We start from the raw sequence: 11,544 nt of genomic DNA on the forward strand, positions 1-11,544 counted from the left end.
TGATGGCAAGCTCAGTCCTGGTATGTATGATGAGCTTTTATGTAAAGTGAAAGATGTTATACATCACTGGACTACCAAGCTCCTTTCCTATGCTGGTAGGTTTTAACTTTTGAACTCTATAATCTTTGGACTTGAGAATTACTGGAATTCCACCATGCTCTTGCCTAAGACTATCCTGAAAATCTTAAATCAGTGCTGTAGAAACTATTTATGAAATGTCCAGGATACCTCTCACAAGCTCTATATGAAACGTTGGTCTTCTTGTTGTTGCCCTTGGACTGAGGGAGGGTTAAATATCAAAGAGATTCTTTCCTGGAATAAAGCTAACATGGTAAAGTGGCTTTGGAGAATGACTGAGACTGCTGACTCTGTCTGGGTCCAATGGAATACAAAATACCATGTTAAAGACGGTAACATATGGACCACTACTTTCAAACCGTACCATTCAGAGAGATGGAAAGGGCTCTTGTAAGTAAGGGACCTTCTAGTTCAAACTGCTGGGGGTATTGTTGAAGCTCAGGCTTTGCTTCATAGCTATGTTCAAGGTGGAACTTATCAGGTGGTTAAAATGTATTGACATTTTGAGAATGAAGTGGCCTCGGGTCAAATGGAGTAGGGTAATCTGGAACTCTACTGCTATTCCCAAACACAGCTTCATTAGCTCACTTGTTGCACAGTTCAAGCTCCCTACTGTGGACTGTCTTGGTACTAGAGGACTTAACTTAGTCAACTGGTGTATCCTATGCAAGAATGCTAATGAAACTCATGGTCACTTATTCTTTAAGTGTCAGTATTCTGCTAGCATTTGGAATGGGTTAATGAATTGTATAAAGATGCCTGGTCGTACAGTTAACTTGTGGCGGGAACTAAGGTGGAGTACTCAGAGAAAGACTCAGAAGCACTGGAAAATAGGGCTTTTTCGATGTGGCGTGACTGCTGCTGTCTACTCCATTTGGTTGGAAAGAAACTCCCGATTTTTTTGAGATAAGGAAATGGCAGTTGGTGCCCTGCTAAGACATATTCAATATGTTGTTAGTGTAAGGATGCTATATAAGTATGAGATCCATAGTGATGATATTTTGGAAACTCTAAATTATGCTAGTTTACTCTTTGTAAGATACTATTCCTTCTTTGTTCCTCAAGTGGATGAATATAAGGAGGATGTGCATTTCTTGCAAAAAAAAAAAAAAAAAAAAAAAAAAAAACACTCAACAATAATACTCAATATACTCAGTATAATCAAATAAATATATTAAACCATAAAATATAATCCACAACTTAGAAATTCATGGGGCATGGGCAATAGATTTTAAATAAATAAAGTGAATGAAACTATTACAGGTATTATAGGTTTTATAGCCATTACACAACCATAAATTCCCATATTTTAATTTTAATTTTAATTTATTTTGTGGCATTATTAAAATAGATAATTGAATGTCGAGAAACTTAAGAGATGAATTAAATAGGAAAAAATGAAATGAAAACTATAGGTTTTAAGTAATATAAAGAGTTTTAATCAATTTATTAACATATTATATTAAAAAAATTAATTAAATAGGAAAATTATTTAATTAATTTGGTGGATGTTGAGTATTATGAAGAGTTTTACTCGATTTATTACCATGTTTAATTAAAAAAAATGAATTAAATAGGAAAAAATGTTAATAAAAATGGTGGGTGTTAAGTAATATGAAGAGTTTTAATTAATTTATTACAAACTAGTACAGATCCCGCCCAATAATGCGCGGTATTTATAGAGCTTTTATTTTTTAGTTTATTACTTATTTATTTCAAATTTATACCTTTATATTTTCATATTTTACGTTATTGTTATTTTATATTTGCAATTTGCAATCTTATAATTTTATACCCCTTTTATTTTATTTTGATTAATGCATTATAATTACAATTTAATGAAAAAATCATGCTTAAAGATAATAGTTTAATGGAAAAATCTTATTTATTTCCTTATATAAGATGATGGAATTTGGAGGGAAAACTTTGGAGAATTTTTATTCTCTTAGTAGTAATAATAAAGGAAGATGTCAATTTTAATAATAATTACAAAATGTATTAACATGTTTGATTATAAAAATTTCACTTAAATTATCAATATTAATTATAAATTATGAAATTTTGATGTAAAATTGTAAGGATTACATAAATTTTGGAAAACAATATATTTAATTGTAATACCCCGTATTTTATATAATCAATTAAACGGATATTATTATATATTAGTTATTATACATTTTATATTACTAATTAAGTCGGGTTAATTGCTGAGTCGATAATTACGTTAGATTATTTTACTTAACTCGCGTTGTATCGATCTAAGTTAATTTAGACGGGTTTATAAGGAATTCGAAATGTGAGCTAACCCATTTGCCCTCGACCCATTTGAGTTTACCCAATAACAGGTTCAGCCCAATTAACCCTAAACCCTAACCCTAATTATAACCTAAACACTACAAACCCTTCCCTCACCCGCCTCCCTCACGCCTCCCTCTTTCATCAGCTCCAAACTTCAACCTTCACGCAATTCGAGAGAGAGAGAGAGTGTGTGGTTGCTGACGGCGCATCAGGGAAGAACTAGGGGTTGTTGTCGACGACCGTGGGCGGCCCTGGCGGCAGTTGTGGCGGTAGGAAAGGTAAGAGTTCAACCCTTCTCCTCTGTTTTCGCTTTTATGTCGGGTTGTTGGTGGCTGTTGCGTGTCTTAGGGAGGTGATAAGGGTGGTTGGAGTAGGGGTAATGGTAATGGATGGTTGGAGTCGCCCCTATTGGTGGTGGTTAGGTGGGTTTTAGGCGGTGGAAATGGCGGCAGAAGGTGTTGTCGACAGGGGTAGTCAAACGGGTTTACATACGGGTTTTCAGGCGGGTTTAGATGGGTAGGTTTGGGGTGGCGCCACCGTGGACTTGGGGGAAGTCGAAACGGCGGTGCCACTGTGACTGTGTGCGTGGCTAGTCGGTGAGCAGAGTGGTGGTGGTAGGATGGAGTATTGTTGATGACGGTGGTGGCTATGGGGCTGCAAAGGAGGGGGTGTTGGTGGCGGCAACCCCGCTAGGCGGGGTTAGCGGCTCGGGTTCGACTCACGGCGGCAATCGACCACCGGGGCTTGGTTGTTGGTGGTGGGGTCGAAGTGGGGAGCAGGTGCGGTGGTTGTCGTGGTGGTTCAGGCGGTGCGTGAAGGGTGGGGGTGAGAGTAAAGGCGCGTGTTGTGTAGTCGTTATTGATTCGTTTTCTTTATTATTCAAGTTATCGTATTTAGTAGTTAATTTAACTTCCAAGTTATTTAAATAATTAGAGACGGGTTGTTGAGTTGTTCAATGTTTGATTTGGGTTTTTCGTAATCGTATAATTCGTTTAATCTTTTATTTATCATATTAGTTATTCAATTTAATTCCCGAGTCAGTTAAATAATTCAAGTCGGGTTTTGAGTCGGGTTTGTTAAAATGGAAAAGCTACTATATCGGGAAAGTCCATTTTAGGAAGTTCAATTTTTAGTAACTTCTATTTTAGGAACGGGAATAGTTAAGTAATTGTTTATCATTTAATTATCTTTCAGAGGGCGCATTGTTGTGGAATATTACTGGACACCCGACTATTTGACTGCAGTACTGAGGTAGGGAAATACACTTGACCTATTATCGTTGATGTTGAATTGTGTTGACTTGTTTGGGTGTCATATGACCAAACTGTGAACGTTGACGTGATTCGTGGTTGTTGACTTACGTTATGATTCATATACTGGAAGGTGATTGACTGAATTGATCGTATTGAGTATATTATCACAACATTTGGTAACCGGCATGATTTTATGATTTATCAGTTCAATGATATATATATTGTGTTGCATTAATTTATTTTGAGCATTCATATGCATTGGAGATGGAGGATGTTGTGGTGATGTGGTGTGGCGATGACGATGTTGTGATAAGGCCCAGGCGGGTTCTGCAGGACTTGCCCTGGTGTCCTCAACTGCGAGCTGGCAGATCGGCTACGGTCGATATATATAGTCTAGCTACCGGGGATCGGTATGGCTGGGCGTTCCGGGTTATGAGTTATGAGACTGGTTATGAGATATGAGTTGAGATGGAGATGGAGGTGACATTGGAGCATGCATATCATATTTTTTTGATGTTTCATTGTTTTCCCTACTCAACCTCGTGGTTGACCCTGTGTATTCGTGAACACCTGTGATGACCCAAATATTAGCGAGCAGACTTGACAGGTTTAAGAGATAGAACGGGAGCTTGGTGGGCGTGAGACACTGGATGAGAAGACTTAGTAGCTAGATCATCATCTAGAAGACTTTCACTTTTATTTATGTTAGTTCTTTGTAATTTGATGTAAAAGAGGTTTTGTAATAATTAAGTTAAAGTAATTATATAATTTTGCCTTGGAGTTTAATTTGTTATTCACTACCTCGGGAAACCGAGATGGTAACAGTCCGGTTTATTAGGGAATGTCTTGCTAAAGGCTCCTTCATAAACCGGGGTGTTACAAAGTGGTATCAGAGCGAACGATCCTCAGGCCTAAACCAACGAGCCCAATGAACATAGGATGTGTCTAATTAAAATGAACCCTGGGTAGGAACTGATAGGAGCTCATAGTGCGGTTAAGAAGGCGCCGTTAATGCGTACTCTTTTGCCCTCTCAGTTTTGAACCAGGTAACCCGAGATAAATTGAGTGAATGGGGTAGTTAGAAGGAAAACCTTGGATATAATCGAGTTGATGTATACCTTGAGACCTATATATTCTAACCATTCTGCAGGACAACGTTACGGTAAGTGTTTTGTATGAATGATGACGTGATCATATGATGTCATGGAGATGAGAAATAAATTTTCGTGTTCAGATTGATAATCAATGCAGTGTTGGATTGTGGTAATCGCGAGCGTGAGAATAATTGCGAATTGATAATACTTATCTGGATGAATGTTGAATGATGTATTGATAGTACTATTAAGTCTAATGATATGCGGTTATGTGATCCCGAAGCCATGCTAGTATAGTATTGTGATAGTAATGAGAAACACTATTGAATTACATGTTTTAGTCATAGCAATCGTGATTTAGAGGTAAGGAGTAGATCGAGATGCGAAGGGATTCTATGGGGTAGATGTTACGAAGTACACAGTGTGAGATTTAAGTTAGGATGGGTTAGTATCGATAGTATGGTTGTAAGAGTTTGGAACATAGAAAATGAATGACTTAGAGCTGAAACTCGTTTTGTTTGATGTTACTCTTTAATTGACCTTACTGCCATTTCTTTTCTGTCTATTGCCTATGGATGAAAATTTTATGAGAGATAGCCTCGTGAGTTAGTATTCATTTGGCGTTGATTTCATGCTTATAGGATATAAGGATTAGGAGTAATAAATATTTTAGTGGGCTATGGTCGGGAAGTTCCTGTGCAGTCATGTTTTGACAAACGATTTTGTAAAAATCCTCATTTAAATTGTGTTAATAATTTTTGCATAATTCCAACTCCATCGATCTGAAGATTCGCATACGTTTTCAAATTGATAAGCCACGAAAATTCTTGATGTCTCTATATTAAATGGTAAGTTTTGCAAACTAACCCAAGTTTCGGACCAATTGCTGTCACATACTTGTTGGACCAACTAAGTTGTAAAATTCCTTAAGAATGGAATTCTTGTGCTTTAGACCTAATTCTACTTCCCCTGTGTTTTTAACTCTCCGTATTTTATAAAAGTAATATGAATCAAGTTTTAACCGAACGGTTATTTGATCGTGGTCTTTGGAAGTTACTACATGAATCATGACTTGTAAAATGTGCGTTCTATGTTGAGTTTTCATACACTTGTTTGGTTATTTCTTGAGCCTTACTAATGTGACCTTATAATGTTTTTTTATCATGATAGTATGAGTGAAATTGAATAGCGTAATTTGATTCTTAATCGAGGGTGAAATATTTTATACGAGTCCAGTTGTTTGCATATTTTATATATGTTTGGCATATCGTAATATCTCTGGTGTGTTCATCATATTTGCATAGTGGTCGGATATATATAAATATAAAACTACATTGTCATATCTTGGTAAAGTTGATGACGTTAAATGATAATTTGATTGTTCTAATATACTCGCATGAATATTTATAATAATTATGTTTACATGTTTACACATGGATGGTAGTAATGATTATGTCAAAATGTTCACACATGTAGGATGTCATCTGAGTTCTAATGTCTTCTATGTGAGTTGTGTGCCTATAGTTCTACTTATTACTTTCATTGCATTAAATTATTTCAGTTGAACCTAAACCTATAACATGATAATAAACAGTGTTGTTATTCCTTATTGAATATGTTCGTTATTATATTGTCATAAAATGCTAAAGTAATTCTTGCAATTGTATGGGCGTGATATAGAGGAAACTGTTTGATGTAGCACAACATTTGGCATATCTACATTCTCGAGTCGTTACTATCAATTATATTCTAATAAAGATTGTTTATGATAACTATGTTGACAATTATAATGGGACAACCCTTTGATGATTCACATGATATGCATTGGTTTAAATGATAGTCGTTATAGTTACGTTTAATTGAGCCTACGAGTTGCCTAATTATTCAAATCGTGCAAATCAGAGAAGTTGTTCAAGTTGCTAAACTTTTATCATAGCTAGTGTTCGACAAAGTATATGATGGCAAAAGTATATGTTTAAGCTAATTATACGATATCTTTTGTTTTCTTTGAAAATGAGTTATACTCGATTCTTTGGACACAATTGAATGATATGGTTGCTAAAATGTTAAACACATGTGTGATATGGAAGTAATGTTGTTGTTGTCATAGATCATATGTTGTTACTTTTATTGGGAAATATGTTTTCAGAATTGATATCGTGCAAACAATTTTGATAATTTAAAATATGAATTATGAGTATGTTGTTGATTGCTTAAATTCATCGGCCTAATTCGTGACCTAAACCAGTGAGTGAGTAAATGGTTGTACGGACATGTCAATAAGATCCTGTGATTGTGATGGATAGTAGTGGTAGATCTATTTTCTGTGATATGTTTACAAATGTGAGAAGTTTCTTAAATTGTTTTGTTGATTTTACTCTCGCTCGTTCATGGTCTATAATTGATCATCAAATTTGTTTAGTTGTGAAACCGTGTAAACCTTGGTTCCTTTCTTGTTGTTCTTTTAGTTTGATGTGGTGTTTTTAAGTTAAGCATGAGCTAAGTAATAAATGTTACTTGTTGACAATCAGTTATTTCCATAATAAAACCTTGTTTCGACTTTAATGTTAATGCGCAATCTCTTATTATGTGTTCTTTCCTGTTACATGTGGTTGACAGTGATTTTGTTGCATATGTATATGAAAGTTGAAAAGAGGTTACGAGGACGTAACCATGTTTCTAGTTGGGTAGGATTGTAAAATCTTAAGGTTTATGTTGCACTTGTTTGTAGATTGTAGTTTTAATCAAGTTGATGTTTCGTTGTGGGGTACTCATGCAAATGAATTCTATATGTTTTGTTCCAACTTCTGTTAGTTGGTTGATGTGTAAAAGGAGAGTGTAGTTAAACTATTGATATTGAGATTGAGATTGGCCACTAGTATTGAGTTGTGGGGCCTTTGAGCCGAGTTATATTTACGGGAGTTATGTTTACGGTCCAGTGTGACCATGGTTATTGAGTTATTCTGAGTTTGGAATCGAAATTAAGATTGAAAGATGACGGTGTTCTCAGGTGGTTATTTAGTTGTTATACATTTGTGTTCTCAAATAGTTATAGTTGTAGTTAGTTGGGTTAAGTGAAGATGAGTTAAACTTCGGGACGAAGTTTATTTTTAGGAAGACAGAATGTAACATTTCGTGTCTGTTATGTTTAATTGATGTGTCAAAAGTGTGTGTTAACTGTGTTAGAAATGCGTGACGTCCGTATGTACGATATACAATACCCTTCTGATATTTGAGTACGGGAGCGAACTTCGGGACGAAGTTCATTTTAAGGGGGGAAGACTGTAATACCCCGTATTTTATATAATCAATTAAATGGATATTATTATATATTAGTTATTATACATTTTATATTACTAATTAAGTCGGGTTAATTGCTGAGTCGATAATTACGTTAGATTATTTTACTTAACTCGCGTTGTATCGATCTAAGTTAATCGAGACGAGTTTATAGGGAATTCGAAATGTGAGCTAACCCATTTGCCCTCGACCCATTTGAGTTTACCCAATAACAGGTTCAGCTCAATTAACCCTAAACCCTAACCCTAATTATAACCTAAACACTACAAACCCTTCCCTCACCCGCCTCCCTCACGCCTCCCTCTTTCATCAGCTCCAAACTTCAACCTTCACGCAATTCGAGAGAGAGAGAGAGAGAGTGTGTGGTTGCTGACGGCGCAGCAGGGAAGAACTAGGGGCTGTTGTCGACGACTGTGGGCGGCCCTGGTGGCAGCTGTGGCGGTAGGAAAGGTAAGAGTTCAACCCTTCTCCTCTGTTTTCGCTTTTATGTCGGGTTGTTGGTGGCTGTTGCGTGTCTTAGGGAGGTGATAAGTGTGGTTGGAGTAGGGGTAATGGTAATGGGTGGTTGGAGTCGCCCCTATTGGTGGTGGTTAGGTGGGTTTTAGGCGGTGAAAATGGCGGCAGGAGGTGTTGTCGACAGGGGTAGTCAAACGGGTTTACATACGGGTTTTCAGGCGGGTTTAGATGGGTAGGTTTGGGGTGGCGCCACCGTGGACTTGGGGGAAGTCGAAACGGCGGTGCCACTGTGACTGTGTGCGTGGCTAGTCGGTGAGCAGAGTGGTGGTGGTAGGATGGAGTATTGTTGATGACGGTGGTGGCTATGGGGCTGCAAAGGAGGGGGTGTTGGTGGCAGCAACCCCTGCTAGGCGGGGTTAGCGCTCTGGTTCGACTCGCCGCGGCGATCGACCAGTGGGGCTTGGTTGTTGGTGGTGGGGTCGAAGTGGGGAGCAGGTGCGGTGGTTGTCGTGGTGGTTCAGGCGGTGCGTGAAGGGTGGGGGTGAGAGTAAAGGCGCGTGTTGTGTAGTCGTTATTGATTCGTTTTCTTTATTATTCAAGTTATCGTATTTAGTAGTTAATTTAACTTCCAAGTTATTTAAATAATTAGAGACGGGTTGTTGAGTTGTTCAATGTTTGATTCGGGTTTTTCGTAATCGTATAATTCGTTTAATCTTTTATTTATCATATTAGTTATTCAATTTAATTCCCGAGTCAGTTAAATAATTCAAGTCGGGTTTTGAGTCGGGTTTGTTAAAATGGAAAAGCTACTATATCGGGAAAGTCCATTTTAGGAAGTTCTATTTTTAGTAACTTCTATTTTAGGAACGGGAATAGTTAAGTAATTGTTTATCATTTAATTATCTTTCAGAGGGCGCATTGTTGTGGAATATTACTGGACACCCGACTATTTGACTGCAGTACTGAGGTAGGGAAATACACTTGACCTATTATCGTTGATGTTGAATTGTGTTGACTTGTTTGGGTGTCATATGACCAAACTGTGAACGTTGACGTGATTCGTGGTTGTTGACTTACGTTATGATTCATATACTGGAAGGTGATTGACTGAATTGATCGTATTGAGTATATTATCACAACATTTGGTAACCGGCATGATTTTATGATTTATCAGTTCAATGATATATATATTGTGTTGCATTAATTTCTTTTGAGCATTCATATGCATTGGAGATGGAGGATGTTGTGGTGATGTGGTGTGGCGATGATGATGTTGTGATAAGGCCCAGGCGGGTTCTGCAGGACTTGCCCTGGTGTCCTCACTGAAGTGGCAGATCGGCTACGGTCGATATATATAGTCTACGGGGGATCGGTATGGCTGGGCGTTCCGGGTTATGAGTTATAAGACTGGTTATGAGATATGAGTTGAGATGGAGATGGAGGTGACGGAGGAGCATGCATATCATATTTTTTTGTTGTTTCATTGTTTTCCCTACTCAACCTCATGGTTGACCCTGTGTATTCGTGAACACCTGTGATGACCCAAATATTGGCGAGCAGACTTGACAGGTTTAAGAGATAGAACGGGAGCTTGGTGGGCGTGAGACACTGGATCAGAAGACTTAGTAGCTAGATCATCATCTAGAAGACTTTCACTTTTATTTATGTTAGTTCTTTGTAATTTGATGTAAAAGAGGTTTTGTAATAATTAAGTTAAAGTAATTATATAATTTTGCCTTGGAGTTTAATTTGTTATTCACTACCTCGGGAAACCGAGATGGTAACAGTCCGGTTTATTAGGGAATGTCTTGCTAAAGGCTCCTTCATAAACCGGGGTGTTACATTAATATACAAAATTAATTTAAAAATAATGATAATATCCTTTAATATTATAAATAAATGAATTAAATTAATTTATAGATAAATGAACTAAATAAGACCATGCATAGATAATTTATGTCACATTAATTCGCCGTGTGACATTAAAAATATGTCACGCCACATTACAATTTGCCATGTCACAATATTTTAGGTAGCCTTTTAATTAGATTTTATAGATTCTATCAACCCAAATAGAACGTACGTTTGTTCTACTCTTATACCATTATGCTATAACGTTGGACAAACTGTACGAAGACTTATTTTTTAATAAAATTTTGACTATTATAAATGTTTTTTGGTTTTAAAATTTGTAATAAAAATAATATTTCAAATCTCCATAATTATAAGAATAATGGAGGGATGAGAGAGAAAAGCTAGAGAGTGATGGCTATTCTATGAAATTCAGACATTCGAAATGGCAAAAAATAAAAAATCATCAACTAGTCCCAGAATAGTACTTATACTTATTAATCAACAATTTCAAAAAATGGAGATGTAGCGAGTACGAGTAAAATCTTAATGCGTTGAAATATGCGCGTAAACCTAGCTTGAAGCTTACGTCATTGAATTTTGAGACGGATCTGGATTTTATCTTGGAAGATGAAAAACTGGAAGAGGAGGAAATTCGCATGGAGTCTGACAAGGAGAACGAGTCGTCGGCTGTTAGAGCTTACGTTGGAGGATGATGACGGTGAAATAAGGTACTTCTCATTATTGGATTTGTTAAACGAGTATGGCAGAGTAATGGAGTTGATCGTATTTCTTTCTAACCAAATGATATTTTTCTGGTTCGTTCTAAGACAATGGAACAACAGACAAATGCGTTATGTAATGGTCACCTTATCTTTGATAATAAACTTGTTTGTTAAGAAATTGAGTCTAGAGTTTGAACATATTAAACATGATGTTAAGAAGGTCTTTATATGGATGAAATTGTATGGTTTGGATATCAAATTTTGGGGATCTGATTGTATTAGGAAGATAAATAGAATTATTGGAAGGTTTAATAAGGGTGATGAGACTAAAGTTAATAAGAACTTCCTGGGATATGCTAGGGTTCTTGTTGAAGTAGAAATTGGGCAGGTTTTTCCAAATGATATTGTGTTTCTGGATTAATTGGGAAAACCTCAGAAGGTGAGAGTTGTCTATGAGTCTATGACTGGTTACTCATGAAGAGGGACTAA

The 11,544-nt window shown here is 36.7% G+C and overlaps 1 protein-coding gene across 1 annotated transcript; it reads left to right on the forward strand.

The window, feature by feature from the left end:
* The first annotated feature begins 2 nt into the window (after positions 1-2).
* LOC141640701 (uncharacterized) lies at positions 3-11,046 on the forward strand. The gene is made up of 4 exons (XM_074449384.1): positions 3-20; positions 224-468; positions 560-955; positions 10,908-11,046. The coding sequence occupies exons 1-4, from the start codon at positions 3-5 to the stop codon at positions 11,044-11,046; spliced, it is 798 nt and encodes a 265-aa protein (XP_074305485.1).
* The last annotated feature ends 498 nt before the right edge of the window (positions 11,047-11,544 follow it).

This window comes from Silene latifolia, chromosome 2 (genome assembly GCF_048544455.1).
Source record: "Silene latifolia isolate original U9 population chromosome 2, ASM4854445v1, whole genome shotgun sequence".
Taxonomy (NCBI): Eukaryota; Viridiplantae; Streptophyta; class Magnoliopsida; order Caryophyllales; family Caryophyllaceae; genus Silene; species Silene latifolia.

Bases quoted from the DNA above. Each gene is read 5' to 3' on its own strand.
- LOC141640701 (XM_074449384.1), top strand. The intron at 469-559 runs GTAAGTAAGGGA...GGAACTTATCAG, and splicing joins GAGAGATGGAAAGGGCTCTT to GTGGTTAAAATGTATTGACA. The intron at 956-10,907 runs GTTGGAAAGAAA...GCGTAAACCTAG, and splicing joins GCTGCTGTCTACTCCATTTG to CTTGAAGCTTACGTCATTGA.